The following is a 19,161-nucleotide window of genomic DNA, read 5'->3' on the forward strand; positions in this document are numbered from 1 at the left end:
GGCATAAATATATATATATATATATATATATATATATATATATACAGAGAGATATGGAAATAATTTATTCTCAAATGCAGAATAATGCTAAACGGCATGAACAGGATAAATAATCCTTACATTGCAGGAAAATTTGTCAGCGGCCAGCCATGAGACACGAACTCCCGTGTGTGATTACCAGTCAAGTGCTTTACCATTAAGCTAAACTGTCCACAGACAAATTTTTCTGCAATTTTTGAACTTATAAATTTAGCTTCATATAGATACTGTATGTGAAATTCAAATTACAATATAGGTAAACAAACAAGTTTGCTTTGTAACAAACTTTGAGATGTATTGAACCTATCTATATATATATATATATATATATATATATACATATCTATATATATATCTACATATATCTATATATATATCTACATATATATACATATATATATATATATATATATATATATAAGCCTAGTACTTATTTTATCGGCCTCTTTTGTTGAACCGCTAAGTTACGGGGACGTAAACACACCACCATCAGTTGTCAAGCGACGGTGGGGGGACAAAGAGACACACAAACACACATACATCATCATCATCATCATCATCGTCATTTAACGTCCGCTTTCCATGCTAGCATGGGTTGGACGATTTGACTGTGGACTGGTGAAACCGGATGGCTACACCAGGCTCCAAACGGACTTCTTTCAGTTTCCGTCTACCAAATCCACTCACAAGGCTTTGGTCGGCCCGAGGCTATAGTAGAAAATACATTTTTGCTTGACCCAATCTCTGCTCCAATATTTTTGCTTGACCCAAGCTCTGCCCCAACATATTTTTGCTTGACCCAAGCTTTGCCCCAACATATTTTTGCTTGACCCAAGCTTTGCCCCAACATATTTTTGCTTGACTCAATCTCTGCCCCAACATACTCTCGTCTGACCCATGCAAATACAAAAAAGTAGACATCAAAACAATGAATGTTGACAAAGACAACATTTATTCAAATATCATAGTCATCATTTAACGTCTGCTTTCCATGCTGACACAGGTTGGGCAGTTTAACATGGTGCTGGCTAACAGGGAGCTGTCTAAAATCCAACTGTGTTGTGACATGGTCTCTACAGCTGGATACCTTTTCTAACACCAACCACTTCAGTGTGCTGGGTGATTATGTGTGACCAGCATGGGTGCATTTATGCAGCATTGGCACGGCTGTTAATGCAGCATCAGCACATATGCTTTTTTAAGTAGCACTGGCACCTGAAAGGGCAAGCCTGTATGTGTAGATGACAACGGTTTTACTTAGCTTGACATGTCTTATCAAGTACAGCAAATTGTCACATCTTCTGGTCCCTTGTAATTTCATTTCCTCAATGAGGCCCAGTGTCTGAAGATCCTTTCTCACTACATCATCCCACATCTTCCTGGGTCTACCCCTTCCACAGGTACCCTCCACAATTAAAGGTCAGCACTTCTTTGAAGATCCTTTCTCACTACATCATCCCACATCTTCCTGGGTCTACCCCTTCCACAGGTACCCTCCACAATTAAAGGTCAGCACTTCTTTACACAGCTGTCCTCATGCATACACAACATATGACCAAACCAGCACAGTTTTCTCTCTTGCACACATCTGATGCCACTTTATCCCCCAGATTTCCTCTTAAATCATTTACACACTGTTGTACATGCACATTGACATTACCCATCCAGCAGAGCATGCTAGCTTTATTTCTTTCAAGCCTCTGCAAGTCCTCTGTAATCAAAGCCCATGTTTCACTGCCATGTAACATAGCTGTACATACACATACAACCTGTCTTTCATTCTGAGAGAGAGGCCCTTAGTTACCAACAAAGGTAGAAGCTCTCTGAACTTCGCCCAGCCTATTCTTATCCTAGCAACTACATTTTCAGAACTTCCCCCCACCACTGCTAACTTGGTCTCCTAGATAACAGAAGCCATCTACTACTTCTGATTCACTAAAGCATTAGAGGGAGCCTAGTGTTTGCGTATTTCAGTGCCTGCACATCTGCCACACACAAAGACTATATTCTCCGTTAACCTTCTTGTGATACCACTACACCTGTTACATGTCCAAAGCTTGCACTGGGTACAACGTATGGAGTTTCTACCAACTCCCTTCTTACATACTGAGTAGGGCCATCCTCCCAGAATGTAATTTTATATTTTATTTCTTATTTGATTGGATAGGGGCACAAAAAAATTATGTAGTAGGATCCCTTCAATGTTAAACTCAGAGCTAAATAAATACAGAAAACTAATAAAAATGAAATTTACCTGTAAGAATCGCCATCTCTATTGTAGTCACATAGAAGATAATCACGTCCTGTAAGCTTGTCGCTAGCTACTTTTAATGGTTGATCAACAGAAGAAAGTAAATCTTCACATAGAGCTGGTGCCTAGGAGAAACAAAAGAAAAGGTATATTGCATTTACTATCCTCATCAATTAAAGATTAAAATACATAAAAGCAGAAAATCTGATTTTAATCATAAATAAGCAAAAAAATATATTTTTATGCATTTCTGCCAGAGACTGTGGCCATGGAAGGGCACTGCCATATAATCAATAAAAAAAGAATAACGGTACAGGCTAGTATTTTTTTTTTTTTTTTATACTTAGTCTTAGAAATGCTCAGACTTGACAGAATCTTCCCTGAGTGGTGAAATCAATGAGACTGATGATTAACTTAAGAAAGAAGATCTAAATATCTGAGATAAAAGCATCAGTTAAAACTGCCTTCTGTGTATCATAATAAATGTATACACTGTAGGCTTATCAATGTTCATCTCACTCCAATACAGTGTTTTTAACACAAATCAATGAAGATATTTTTAATTCAGACAATTTCACAGTATCAGGTATTCTAACAATCTGTATAGTACGATATACATATAGCAATTTTAATTTAATACTAATTCAATTGCATACACCTAGCTAACCACCACTTTGTTTAGAATTGAGGAATTTCTATTTCAAATCCAGTCTGAGACATTTACCCATATTTTTAGAGAGTATATTCAACATATTCATTTCCAAAATATGTCTTCAGATTAAGTGTTGGTGAAGAATGAGTTCAAAGGTTACAGTTCTAGCAAAGGAAAAGTTTCTTAGATGATGAGACACACAGATATATCATGTGGTACACCACTTCTTGTGTCAAGAAACAGAAGAATACAGACCAAGAAAGCATACAATCTTGTTCTATATTCTACAGGCTAATCTATCAAACGGCCTTTTTCCAATGTAAATTAAAATATTTATTCAACCACGGAAATTAATATTTTAAATCACATATGTGGCCATAGAAATAACTATTTATATTACATGTGTCATGTTGCCGTGGAAATGAATAATGAAATCAAAATATCGTGATTGTTAAGACAGAGATTTCATTGAAGTTGGTAGCATATAATTGTATTATTTCTTAATAATTAGTGTACTTGCCAAAGGCAAGAAAGTTGCATGCTCTACCCAAAGACACAGCCAAAAGGAAGTTTTAAAATAAGTGGTAATACATCTTTGCAAGAAGTAAATATTAAAATTTTAGAAAGCAAATAAATATTTCTAACTTTCAGTTATAAACATTACACATTTAAAGCTAAAGTAAATGTGTGAATCCTGCAGGAATTACTAAGCAGTGCTGATTGAAATTTTCTAGAGAATTATAAGCTTTTGTTGTATATTGGCAACAGAAAATAGTCTAACATTAGTGCCTAATATTAGACTATTTCCTGTAGTCAATATATAGTGAAGGCTTATCAAAGTAAATGTTAAGTTATGCTACATGATAATGGATACCTTACAACTAATTCATAAATGATTTTTGTGATAAATAGATAAATCAGAATGAGTAAAATTGTAATTTGGTAAGTTTGGACATAGAAGCAGACAGATTGAAAATAATGCAAGGCAAAATGACATTTTGTAGAGTATCTGTAGATTTAAGCCATCAAGACCATTATTGTGGTAAAATAAGTGAAATAAAAATGTGAAACTAAAATTGGTGATTCTTCAAACTACTTAGAAATTTGTTAATGGTTTTCCTTAATATGTCATACAAAGTTTTAATTACCACACTGTATTTCAATAAATTTTTAATATAATCAAAATTCTGAAAGTAACATAACTTTGACTATATATTATGTGAGTGTTGAAATGAAACTTCATATTTGTGTTAACTGAAATAATACTGTAATATGAATAGATCCAGATAGGGTAGTATTGAAAATATCAAACTTATATAAATAAAGAAACCCAAATATATTCTAAATCTTATTTTGAAATATGAAACATAGTTTAGTATATCAAGCTATTAAAATGGTGGAGTTAAGGTATCAATATGCAGACAAAGAAGAAATGTAGGAAGAGATTATTTTTTATATATATGCACACACACACACACACACACACACACACACACACACTGTAACTTACACCTTGATTTCCTTGTTACAAATAGTGAAAAATAGTCCACTGCTCTTCTCACAACAGCAGGCATACTCTTTCAACAGGTACAGGCTATTAATAAATACCTTGTTCAGTTAGTCTACAAGAAAGAATCATATTCAGGCCTCTGTATCCTTATAGTGGAGTGCATTCATAAGAATGCATAGCTAGATGCTATGAATTGGTTTTCCACAGCAGAGTTTGACAGGTGAAGCCAATACCTTCCTGCATGCATTTCAGTCTAGCATCATCTCATTTGTAAGCATCACAAACTTTTAATTAGTGTACTATTGGTTATAAATAACATTAACCAATATCTATTTTATGTACCTTCATGAAATTAACACCAAGCTACTAGAACATTTAGGAAACTCCCTACTCTTTATTTCCAAGTGAAGATCAACAAGCCATCCTCTCAAATATATAAATCCTGTAGTTAAAAATATTACAACATAAACTGACATAAAAGAAAATTAGAACTTTAACAGTTGAATTGGTTGAGAATCAGTTATGGAACTGAGTATCAGATGCCCACAACTGCCAACCTTTATCTCACTGTCACACTACTCCCTTCTTCTATATCAACCTATATTACTCTGACACTGATAGTTCCAAACTAAACCTATTCACTTTAACAATTGTGTCTCATATCTCATTTTAAAGGCATAAGCCACCACACCTCACTCATCATCATCATCATTTAACGTCCACTTTCCATGCTAGCATGGGTTGGACGATTTGACTGGGGACTGGCAAACTAGATGGCTACACCAGACTCCAATCTGATCTGGCAGAGTTTCTACAGCTGGGTGCCCTTCCTAACGCCAACCACTCGGAGAGTGTAGTGGGTACTTTTTACGTGCCTTCCAACAATTCACATTCATCATCATCTACACTAGCCATGTCAAACAGTAGAGTCTCTATAGACTGCAATGTCTCTATGGACTTTTAAACACTCATTAACAAAGATTCCCATCATATCAATTTCTTATAAAGATTTTTTAAAACCTTTTACTTGTTCACCAATATTCCAATTTTTATTGTTTAAATTATTATTTTTATCATTAAAAATTCTTTTAATTCCCTCATCTCTACTAATTTCATTAAGCTATTCCAAACCCTCAAACTAAGAAAACTTTTAAAAGCCAGTGGAGGTAAAGAATACATACACATCCCATTTTCAGTGTAACAAAAGCCCTAACCCTAAACACTGGGTGTACATATTCTTTACTTTCGCCTAAAAGCCTATATAGTCTGATGTTCCTCTTCAAATAAATATATCAATAGAAAAAACAAGTTTCTTAAAGAAGAACATCTTAACTCCTATGTTAAAATATCTTTGTCTCAGAGAAACAACAAAGGCAATATAGGATTTTGAAAGTTGTAATGGTTTTAAACCCGATCACCTAAAACTAATTATATAAAATGTTTAGTATATAACCAACTTTAAACAACTCAGAGACAAAATCTTAGAACAGCAAAATTCTAAACTAGGTATCATGAAGCATCTTGTCTACCACTGTCATCAAACCACTTTATTCTCAACACAAGTAATAAAAGTATTAAATCCATTACTTACAATATCTATAAGTGCACTTAAATTTTCCTCTATTTGTTGTGGCGGCAGTCTACGCATCAAATCTAATGCGCAGTCCAACTGTTGTTCCGTCTGTAACAAAAAATAGGAAAAAAAATTTTGTCAAAATCAAAATTAAGAAACTGTTTTTCAAATTTTCATACAATCTGAAAGAAATTAGTTTGGTAGTTTGAGAAATTAGCCAATTAAAACTTACTAAAATTTCTGAGATTGTTTACCTGTTTTTAATAGTACTAAAACTAATTACAATGTTAATTAAAATGAAAAGCATTCTTTCAAAGTGTTAGCAAAAAAAAATATGTAAAGTTATATGCAAAGTTAATTAAAAAACTGGAAAAATTTTACAATAACAACAGGATCTTTTTTTAAAAAGAATTTAAAGAAAATATAAATAGCACCAAAATTATACAAATAAACAATAAAAGAGAAAGCACATTCTTTTCTCCATAACAGGCAACTAATTTATCAGTATCTTGTGATGTTTTAACTAAGTTACTCTTAGATGGCAAGTAACTTCACATGATCAGCATAGAGAACAGTTAACACTAATCACTATTTTTATACAGTGGGAATTCCAGAAAACCAATGTTCAAAAGTGGAAGAAGGACTGGGAATACTGGTTAGTCAAGAGCCTGGTGGAGTAGAGTAGACACAATGTGGGTGATAAAAGGAGGTACTAGCAGTATCCTGAGGGGTACTGACATGTTACCAGCAAGTTCCAAGAGTCAAAGATCACTGCAGAGTTTGTAGAAAAGGTAGATAAGAGACAAGTCTACAAGGAAGAGGATGGACTGTGTTTGTGAGTGACTTCATGTGTTTCTTTTGATGATATCAAGGATGCCTATTTGTGTGTAGTAGCAACACCATGCCAGATATGGGAGCTCACCTAAACTTTCAAGAGTTTCAGCAGTTATTGGCAAAAGTATCTTCTGGCTCTGAAGGAGAAGTTCAATCTTTATTATGTTGAGTGTGTTTGCCAGAACAGATGCAAAGCATTATCATCCCCAATGATCTCTGCTTGATAGTAAGGCCTAGTATTTGAAGTGATTGTGAAGGTTGTACTTGTGAGGTATTCATATTGAGAGAAGATGAGAAAAATCCTGTTTTCATGCTGCTGATTGTACCTGTCAGTACAGATTTAATGCAAGATCTTCAGGTTACACATAAAATATATATTAGGTGTGGAAGGTTAGCAAAGAATAAAAGTGAGTTTTATCAGCTTAGAAATGGGTACTGCTGAGGATGACAGTAGGAAGGAAGTTGATGTATAAAAAGGAAGAGTGTAGGAGACAACTGAACCTTAGGGTATAACAGAATTGATGAAATGGATCAGAGAAAACATTAGCACAAGCCATATTTGTGTAACCTGACAAAGCACCAATGTAACACATTAGCATTCAAAACTGGCCATGTCCAGCCTAAATATTTAACCTGTTTTAGGTTCAAACTCGCCAGATCAAGTCTCTCATACCTATTCTACAATGTCATTTGAAAACAAAACAATCACATTATTGAAATAGAAGCTATGAGATAATGCATAATTAATTAAAAACAATGTGAATAAATAAACATTACATTTGACAGAATCTGAATACCAAAGGTCAACAAAACAAGACAGGTGCTTTCTTTAATCATAGAAATTCTATATATTTCAACTCCATTTTCAAATTTATTATGCCAAAACAGACATGGTGCCCTGGCAGCTCTTCAGCTGGCCAGCTCCTGTCAAACCATCCAACCCATGTCAATATGGAAAATAACATTAAATGAGGACAATGATTTTGAGAAAAAGTGATTCTGTTGTTTTATTCAGCTCTATCATACAAGACAAGAATGTACGTTCAACATTTAAATCCAAATAGAGATGATTTGCTCCATTTTTACCACAGCCTGGAATGGACAAATGTCCCAGAGTTAATGACTAAGTCAGCTTAATTCCCAAACTTCTAAAAGCATTAACCAACAAGTCAAATTTCATCACAAATAACAGTTCTATATTACTAAATGCAAAGAAAGAAATAAAGTTGGAAACCAAATGCAGTACAAACTAAACTTTTTCAATAACTACTATTTGTCATCCTCAAGAGTAGACAATCTGATAAGTGGTAAGATCTGAAAATAGAACACTGATATATGCAACCTGTTGTATTCAGAATAAAATATATATTTTCCTTGCTTTCATCTGAAACGAGACACCTCATTTCACAGTTAAGTGGTTAGCAATGGTAAAAGTATTAGTCCTAACAATATATAAATAAAAATATTGATGATGACATATGTTCCTAAGTCTTTTCCAAAGAAATATTACTGATGTGCAGAAATGCCAGCATTGTGCAGTATCTCAATCAGATGCATTTTTAACTAAGTACAATAAGGAGGTACAGTTCACTACTGTAGACAGTAAGGTTATTGAATAAATATATTTTATTCTGACTTCTTTGTTTTGCTTTTGTTTAGCTCTAGGTCTGCTCCAACAACAGGACAATGATCAGAGGCATTTCAGCCATGACCATCGTATATTTTTCCCTGGACAGTTTATTTACCACTACATTATCATTGTTTCTTTTCTAACAAACAGTGTGATTTTAGGAATATCTGAGAGTTATTTCTAACACATTAAGCAACCAGAGACCTCCCATCGGCTTGATGAGTTTTCATAGCTCATTCAGCTAAACTCAAATCTTTTCAAAGACCAATAAAAACAAATAAAAAGGAGAAATCATCTCCAGTGTATCCTTTCCAGAAAATCTAGTTCCAGCTGCTGCTAGATCACCATGTGCTTATGTTTCATAGCAATACACAATGATTTTGAAAACAAAAATGAAAATTTCTCAGTCTTAGTTTCAGATGAACCAACCGAAATATGAATAGAAACATATCAACACAAAGTATAATTTTTGGACTTTTAGAGAAAGGAAAATTAAGCAATAGCAGCTGATATGTTCTAACATTTTTACATATACTTAAGGTATTAGTCATGAAAGTGAAAGGGTTCTAACAGACTACTAACTGGTTCAAATTCAGTTCAAGATCTTATGACTACAGAGATTCAAGTCACATGATTTGTCTCCACAAAATAGAAAGCCAATTTTGATATTATCTGAATAAACTTCAGTGTTTGACTGGTATTCATTACAAAATTGAAAAAAATTCTAACTGGGGAACATATTTTCTACCATTTGCACCAGAATTACCACACCAATTTGACAATCATTAATTCCTCTTTAGCTCAAAGCCAGATTTTATGGGAGTAATAATCTGTGATAAGATGAATATCAAATCTTTTCTTTAAGAGACTGTCCACAGCAAATAATATTGATATGAAAGGTTAATATTGTTACTGACCACCAAAAGGTTGGCTTTATAGGGGGAAAGCAGATTAAAAGACAGCAGCCAACAAGTTATTCAACTGACTCATATGAAAAGACAGCCAGAACACAACTTACAAACTCCAAGTCAATGACTCAGCTGACAGAATCAGAAGTGAGGGAGACCTACTTCAATCAAGTGTCATGAGTAGAAAGGTATCATAGTAATTGAATGACTGAGGTACCACTGTCAAAATAGTTAGCATTCCTAAAAAGGGATTGTAAGTCACAAATATGTTAGATATTTATGCTGTTCATTTCCAGTAAAATAAGGCATATATATACTTGTTTTTATAACTTGATAACACTTTCTCAAGTCAACTGTGACTAACAAATAACTGACTTCAAACCTTTTTGCATCAACCCACCTGAGACCATCCTTGGCCCCTATGATTCAAACCACCTTTTTTAAGGTAATCTAAATTTTACCTTCTATTAAAATATCTTTATATCCCAAACACCAACTTAATGACAATGTTATTTTTACTAAATACTTCATCATTTTCAGAATTAACTGAAATAAAGGCAGTGTATTCCAACAGAAATTTGGTAAGATAAAGGTTTTGCTAAATTTATTATTTTCAAAATTAATAGAAATAAAGGCAGTGTATTTCAATAAAGATTTAGTAACAAAAGGGTTAAACATCTATTTCAATATCTGTTAGACTAGATCATAAGAATCAGATGATTGCAGAGGGAAAATACCAATATATCAAGTTGATTTATGGCAAGTCTATTAACCTACAGGCCATTGTGGCTACTAAATGCTGTCCTGTGATGGAATTTTTATTTTGTTTTTTAGTATGGCATTTTGACACCTAAAAACAAATCATTTGAGTAAAATTACCAACATAAATTATTTGAGGAATTTTAATCTATTTTAGAATGTGTCATTTCTATAAGTCATTCTAGATTGAAAATAGTTCAACACAGGAACAATTAGGTTGAATTTCCTTCAAATATATTTTTAAACACTTGAATTTAGAAAATATGAAGTGTAACCCCAAACTTAAGCCACTGCCAATGAATGAAACCAAAATCTGTAATCACACCTCAACCATCCACATAGCTTAAATGTGAAATCTAATATTGTAAAGAACTTATTCAACCCACAGGTCACAAACATTTCAAACTATGTTTAACTCAAAATCTTAGAGTGCTTCCTCTATTGAAATCTCTCATAATTAAATCATTATTAAATAATAAATGAATCCTTAATAAATAATATCACAAAATTCTAACTCACTGCCATTTAGCTTGCAAACCAAAGGGAGAGAGAAAAAAAGGGGAGAAATTTATCTGATAGAACATTAAACACACACACACGATGCAGACAGTTTTAGATGAGGATAAACTGTTCCTCACACACAATGTGCCTAGTCCCAGTTTTTGAACCTCAAGAACAACTGAACTGCAGTTTCATGTGGTCAAAATATCTGCAGTACATGACTTAACCAGCAAAACTAAAGATATGCTACAGTTACATGACAAATGTGGGGAAAAGTACCATTATTAGATAGTAAGCATCCCTAAAGAACCTAATAAGCCCAAGAAGCTAAAAATCAAAATTCTTTCAACCTAAACAGCAAGTAAATGTTAAATACATTTCTTTCAATAATTTATGTCAAATCTAGTCTTTAGCATATCAAGTCATGGTCTCACTCTCTGAAGATACACTACTTCCAAATTTCTATTAGTTTCTAGAGCCAGTACTTAAACTGTAAGTTTCCCTTTAGGCATGTAGAAGAAACAGTGCAGCATTATCAAACCATATGACAGACCTGAAAGTTTAATATCACCTGGATCATACTGAACTTCAGCTATATACTTTGTGCAAATTACTGTAGCTTCTACAATGTTAAATACTTCATCTTCTCCAAAACATACACCTTAAATAAAAAGGCAGAACTAATATTTAAATACTGACCTGAAAACACTACCTTGTTAATAGAACTATCAAACCAGATAGTGTGTGTGTATATATATATATATATATATATATATATATATACACACACACACACACACACACAATTGTAGTGTGGAAGACGTTTATAAGCCATTTAAAAATACACAAAAGCCATTAGACTCACTTCAACATTTGAATTTAATTTGTCGAAATATTTTCGGCACTTTGAGACTGCGACCTGTTCACTGACAAAATTTTGTACTGCATCTCTCTCTTTTATATATTTATATATATATATATATTTATATATATATATATATATATATATATATATAGCTTTTTTTTTTTAATGACAACATTAAGTGTGTGTGTGATTAAATTACAAATTAAAAGCAGCTCTACAACTGTAAACATAATTGATAGCATATACACAATGCGTTTCGTTCATTCACTGAATTTGCTGAGGGATAGCATTTAGGGATACTCCCTAATAACACTAAGTGTTAAAACACCTGAAAATCATAGACCAGGTGCGACAACTAGCCTTAGATCAAACCAAAGAGTTGAGGATATTTTGCCATTGTTGTGACTTATCATACACTTGGACTGAACTAAAGACAAACTGAATCCCCAGTCAATGACTAGACAGTGTGAAAATTAACTAATGAGGTTCACAGTGATGTACATGTGCAAGTAAATTGAATCAGGAATAAAAACTCTAATGTAAACATTATCCATTGCACATATACAATGTGTTTTATCTATTCACTGAATTTCATGTGGAATAGCATTTTGGGAGATTCCCCAATAATGCTGGGGGTTAAAACATCTGAGGGGGAGAGAGAGAGAGAGACGGAGAGAGAGAAAGACGGAGAGAGAGAGAGAGAGATAGGAGAGAGAGAGATAGGAGAGAGAGAGATAGATAGATAGATGGAGAGAGAGAGAGATGGAGAGAGAGAGAAAGAGATGGAGAGAAAGATAGATAGACAGGGAGAGAGAGAGAGATAGACGGAGAGAGAGAGATAGACAGACGGAGAGAGACAGATGGAGAGAGATAGACAGACGGAGAGAGACAGATGGAGAGAGATAGACAGAGAGAGAGATCATAGAGAATAAGATATTCTTGCATGATTTTGTTCTATTTAGGAAAAATTACATGTCGAGTGTATAAGGCAGTTCTCAAAAATACAGCTAAACATTTAGTACAACAAGAAATTTTAATGCTACTAATAATCTTTCAGCATTGCTAGAAATTCAAGGAAAATTATCAAACATCTCACTCACATAGTTTGTTTAAAGTGTCACGACTTACAATGTTTCTTTTATAAATAAATATATATATAACATTAATATTAGTCACACCCATAGCTACTTGATGAAGTTATCTACTACTAAAAATAAAAGCAAAAACAAACCCTCTCCTATCAACTAATAGTGACAGATCCGTAATGGTCAGATTTTGTTACAAAGTTTTCTGACAAAATATTTCTATTTTCAGTCACCACATATCTTTCTAAAGATATATGTTTATTCTTAAATGTTAAAATACACAAGTTTGATTATACTTATAGAACATAGTACAATATGGACTCCAGCTCTTCCATGCCAGCTTGGAATAAATGACATAAAACTGATAAGATTAATTTTGGAAAACAACATGCAGTAAATGATGACTAACAATAAACTGATTATATATATATGTGAGGGATTTAGTTTGTGATCTAAACAAATAGGTATGCTGGCTGACTGTTAGGGTCCAAGATCACAGCTAAGGCTGGATCTAGAGATCCATTTTAGGGTTCTGTTATAGCAGTATATTAGAGGAAAACTCAAAATCAAGGCCAACGAATTTGAAATCTTACAGCTGTTTCTGGTTGGTTAGCATGTCCGTGCACTGAGTATTCCATCTTCAGAGACAAGGTATGAATATTTTAAATGGGGAAAATTTACAGTTTACACGGAATAAAATTCACAATTTATAAGAAATAAAATTAAAGAATAAAAAGTAAAAGTAGTTAGAATATTGGCAGGAGAATAATGTTCACAACTCATTTTTTTTTTCTAGAGGATATTGGTTGGTACTTCCATGAAGGTACTGGTTTTTAGTTAAAATCTCAAGTAAATCCAGGCAGTATTTTGGCAATATTCTGAATAATGTATTCATATTAGGTTTAGAATATGAAGACATCATTTAGGATACTGCCAAAATACTGCCTGGATTTACCTGGGATTCTAACTAAAAACCAGTACCTTCATGGAAGCACCGACCAACATCCATATCCTCTCGAAAAAGAGGAGTTGTGAACATTCTCCTGCCAATATTCTAACTACTTTTACACTTTATTCTTCTATATTATTCCTTATAAATTGTGGATTTTATTCCTTGTAAACTGTAAATTTTCAGCGTTTAAAATATTCATAGCTTGTCTCAGATGCGATGTGCAAGAGAGATGACTGCACTGGTATAGTCACATGTTGCGTATGGATGGGGACAGCTGTGTGAAGAAGTGTCACACCCTAACAGTAGAGGGAATCTGTGGAAAAGGTAAACCCAGGAAGACATTGGATGAGGTGGTGAAGTATGACCTTCGAACGTTGGGCCTCACAGTGTCAATGACAAGCGACCAAGACCCAACAAGCCAAGTGAGATCGTAGTCATGTCCAATGCCCGTGTCACATAACAGGCCCATTTAAAAGCACTCTTCAATCACCCTTCAATATGCCGTACTTGTGAAGATCTATTGAACTGAGTGAAATCATAGTCATGGGCAATACCAGTACCGCCTGACTGGCATGTAAAAAGCACCATTCAACTGCTGGTAGCATGTAAAATGCATGCACTACACTCTTGGAGTGGTTGGCATTAGGAAGTGCATCCAGCTGTAGAAGCCTTGCCAAATCAGATTGGAGCCTGGTGCAGCCTCCTGGCTTGTCAGTCCTCAGTCAATCTGCCCAACCCATGCCAGCATGGAAAGCAGATGTTAAACGACAACGATGACAATGATATATCTCACTGATATGTAACTGATATACATCATCATGACGATCATTGTTTTAGCATTTACTTTTCAATCCTTGTCTGGATCAGTGGAGAGTATGTTGGGGCAGAATTTTGTGTTTTACAGTCAGATGCTCTTCTTATTGCCACTACTTGTTTTAAGAGAGGTAATAATCTCCCAGTTTATCAAACAACAAACAGCTCAGGTATGTTTAATGCAGAGAACTGGAAACAAACAGCACCAGTTGCCTGAGCCTTTTTACAATAATTGTGCTATATACACACGCGTGTGAGTTGTATGAACAGAGTTCACTACATAACCACAGTTTCAAGTTCTATCTCACTGTGACCCATTGGGCAAGGACCTTCCATGGGATGGTAACTTTAAATGCAAGGAATGCAGCAATGAATTTGGCTTTCAAGTAGGGGTCACTGAGCTCCCTTTTGTTCATCATATTCCTCCAGCGAATTGAAAATAGGTTCATTGTTAAATAGTGGTAGAAAATGCAATCAACTAAAAATGTTCATTTAATCAAACATACAAAGATGACAGCTAAACAGTAGTTACAGCAGCACCTCCAAGAGTCAATGTTACAAAGTGGTAATACAGCATCAATTATCACTATGCAGAACAGTCACAGCCAAACAGAATGAAAGCAGAGCAGTTTAGTGCTGACATAGCCTTAATTACATCTTAACAAAAGAACAACCTTAGATCAGACAACAGTTTCCAACAGCCAGCAGTTTTCAGTCAGAATGTTCTTCAACAAACTATATTAACTTACTTAACAGCTTAGTAATAAGAACATCAATTCATATATACAGTAATATCCCGCCATATTGCAGTTCACCTATCATGGTTTATTTTTTAGTTTACATTGATTCCTCCGTGGTGTTGTTTTGCATTTATAACAAAATAAACATATACAAATTATAAAAACAAAAAAGAAATACAGTACTGTTTATACTTCACAGATGTCCACCTAACGCCCGGGGGTGGGTGGGGGCTGGACGTAACACCTGCAATAGTCAAGGGGTAACTGTATGTGTATGTATATAAACACACAAGTCTATGTATGCGTCATTTGTGCTAACACATCAACTAGCAAAGGAGAATGCAAGGGAACTTCAAGTCTATTCTATTTCCGTGTCTGTGTTAGTTTGACTGGGATGTCAAGCTTCACATGATAGTTCATTCAACTGACTGAATAGGCCATTAGGTGAAAACTGAAGCTCCAATCAACACAAATTTTACTATAAATTTGACAACTCTCAGTTCCGAGGTACCCCATCAGTAAATGTTCTGTTGTTAACCTTAAATTATCTTTAAAATAACCTAATTTAACATTTATCCATAAAATATGACAATAGTACTTTCTTATACATCTTTTGCAGACCATTAAAAAATGAGAGTAACTGAGATACAGAAAGTATGACAGAATTTATAATAAAAAAAAAGGTAAAGGTTGAGTAAAAATGGAAGTTGAACATACAAGAGAAAGAGGGTGAATGTGATATGAACATTTAAATACAAAGAGAGAAGTGAGTATCCGGACATAGCAAAGTTTGTGACATCACTGCATCTTTAGTTATTTCATTTCCTCCTCTCAACATCATCATCATCATCATCATCGTTTAACGTCCGCTTTCCATGCTAGCATGGGTTGGACGATTTGACTGAGGACTGGTGAAACCGGATGGCAACACCAGGCTCCAGTCTGATTTGGCAGAGTTTCTACAGCTGGATGCCCTTCCTAACGCCAACCACTCAGAGAGTGTAGTGGGTGCTTTTACGTGTCACCCGCACGAAAACGGCCACGCTCGAAATGGTGTCTTTTATGTGCCACCCGCACACCATATAAATCATTACTCCACTTTGATAACCATTTGCAAACACCATTCATACTATTTTATATGATTTGAGAGTTTGTAATCCAGTACCTTATTTGGTCAAATATTTTACTTCTGTATGAATATAATATAAATATCACATATATTATCACATATATATTATCACATATATAAATATCACAACATTTGTATGAATTGTATCAGTATATTATTGCACTACAAGAACAGAAAAAAATGAGATTTTCTGTATGTATGTATGCATATGTGTATACACACATATTTGGAAATATAATTGTTGCAATTATAATCCATAAACAAATAAAAGTGAGTATGGTATATACTTTTATTAATTTTACCAGTAATTGCATTGCAGTCATGCTGGGATACCACTTTAAAGGGCATATTAACCCTAGTAATCTATTTTTTAAGTTCAATACTTATTTTATCAATGTGTATTTGTTGAACAACATTGGCCTAAAGCAACTCAAACACTCACTTATGAACACAGATGTAGAAGATACATGCTCACTATGCAATGAGACCAAATAAAGAACCAGTTACAAAGCAAACTTTAAAACATGCAGTGAAAGTGAACTCCAAACCACATGGTCAGGAATTAAACTTCTTAACCACACAGCCATGTCTGGCTTTACACACACATACTTTATTCAAATGACACTGAACTTGAAATCTTTTTATGTTCTCCCTTGCAAGATTTTGCAAGAGATCCACACACATACACAGAATTACGAAACTGTATACCATTGTTCATTTCACATTTTTTGAATAATTTTCTTTGATATCAAAACTGATGCCTTTTATAAGCCACAATTTCTGCTTGTCACAACATAATTTATAGTAAATAATGTTTTCATATTCTACTATTACAATAGAATAAAACAATCTACTCCATCAGTGTACATTTTGTCCTATGGTCAAATTTATGTTTTACATATGCTTATCAATATCAGAAGTTGCTTTGCTCTCTTGCTCTACATAAATAAACAAGCTTAACACTGCTTACAGCAAGATGTAAAACAGCATAGCTAGCAGGTTGATGTGGGAAGTATCATTTAACAGCAATGAACTGAAGACTATAGACTGCTCAGATGTTGAAATAGAAGTAGTACATAATTTATGTTACTGAAACGAGTACAAGGTGTGTGTAGCTAGTGATAGGGTTGAAGATGGAAAATGTAAGTACTACCACTATCAACTTGATACAATATGTGGTGTATGTAAAAATATGGCTAAATGATCTGCAAAAAATACAGTTACTTGAATTAGTGTGCTGGTGATGGTTTGTATTAGCATAAATCAAAAAGGGACTAAGAACAAAAAGATATATGCTGGTGTGCTATAGCACTAATATTTCAGACATAGGCCTTTACTATAGAAGAAAAATGTATTCTAGAAAATGGTGTTGATATCAGACAAGGAATAATGAATTACCAGACAGAGACAACAATCATGGGAGTTACAAAATGTTAAAAATGAGAAAAATATTAGAAAGGAACAAAAAAGCAAGAGCAGATGCTCAGAGATAAAGATAGTTTGAAGGCATGATGGAGATTTAAAAAAAGAGAAATTGAATAATGTCTATGAAATGCACACCAGTTACCTCACCAGTGAAATGAGAAGTAATGGGGTATGAAAGTAATTTCAGTGATGTGAGAGAGTCCACTATAATGTCATTGGCATTCAATCAAATGGATAATATATTTGAGATAAGTAATTCAAGCAAAACTTTAACTTGATCTACAATAGTTAAGCCTGACGTAATACATACACTGATGACAACATTAAGATGTTTTGGAAAGATGTTGCCATGCAGAGCAGTCTAAATTTGTAGGGGAAAATGGATACTGTTATTTTCTGGTATACATGTTGAATTTTTTGGACAAAATTTACAGCAAAAAAAAAACAAAAAAAAACAAAAAAAAACAAAAAAAATATGTCGACATTAGAGGACCAAAAATTCCATGTCAAATGCAGTAGGATTTGAAAAGATAACGATAATGTTTACACTATACATTATGCTGATTTGTATGCCAGAAAATATAGTAGGTACAGAGCAATGTTTTATGTTACAAATTCTGATCTGTAGATTAACAAGCTATTAGAAAATTTTATGATTGCAGCTAAAAAGTAAAAAATGACATACATTTCATAAAACCAAAAGTCAAACCTTTATTTCAAACCAATCAATCCATACTCTTGTTGGTTTCCAATACACAACAGATAGAGAACCAACATTAAAACCAAACTAATCCACAATAAAGTAATTTAATAGTACTTTTCATTAAGCTGGTTTTAAAACAAAAATAACTTATTGCTACGTTTCAAATGTCAATTCTTATCAAGAACATTTTAAAAGTTAACATTTCAAAAATCAAAACAGTTCCTAGCTGAGCCAAAACAGTCTTCAACTCAGATTAAACACAGTTCCTAAGTGGACCAAAAAAGCTAAGTTGCTACTTCTATACTAAAACTTTTCAGTGTAGCAACCAAGTGACCCCTCGCAAATGAGGATCATATATCCAACAGACAGAATACTTATCTAACAGAGAGATTCCAAACTATGTATACCTAATGCACTGAACTAATTGATTGACCCTACTGAAGCAGCCAACTCAATAAATCTTAATAGAAATATAATCAATAAAGAATATAAAAAACATGATTACTTAATGGTGTGCTGCAGAACTGACAAGCTGTTCCTAACTTATAATCCATCACTTTAACAGTAGAGAGTGAAAACGAAATTTAAAAACAAGACTATAAATGGGAGTGTAGAATTTGCAGAAAACTCTGAGCACTAAAGTTCAAAATTTTCCGTCAAATGTTTTGAGCAAGCTATGTTACTGTTTGTCTGCATAACTGAGTTGTTGGTATTTTGAAAGAATGCATCCAGTTGTGAAAACATTAATATTGCACAACTGTACAAATTTGCAACAACCATTACACAAGCTAA

At 33.8% G+C, this 19,161-nt stretch overlaps 1 protein-coding gene across 1 annotated transcript in view; it reads right to left on the bottom strand.

Annotated features, from left to right (window-relative positions):
* Positions 1-19,161, bottom strand: part of LOC106871873 (F-actin-capping protein subunit beta) — a 77,852-nt gene that overhangs the window by 15,806 nt on the left and 42,885 nt on the right. The window contains exons 2-3 of the mRNA XM_014918613.3: positions 6,044-6,133; positions 2,294-2,415 (exon numbers count right to left, since the gene is read on the bottom strand). Coding sequence (XP_014774099.1) covers positions 2,294-2,415; positions 6,044-6,133 — 212 coding nt within the window. The remainder of the gene's footprint in view (positions 1-2,293; positions 2,416-6,043; positions 6,134-19,161) is intronic.

The sequence above is a fragment of the Octopus bimaculoides genome, chromosome 9 (assembly GCF_046866305.1).
Source record: "Octopus bimaculoides isolate indiv1 chromosome 9, ASM4686630v1, whole genome shotgun sequence".
Taxonomy (NCBI): Eukaryota; Metazoa; Mollusca; class Cephalopoda; order Octopoda; family Octopodidae; genus Octopus; species Octopus bimaculoides.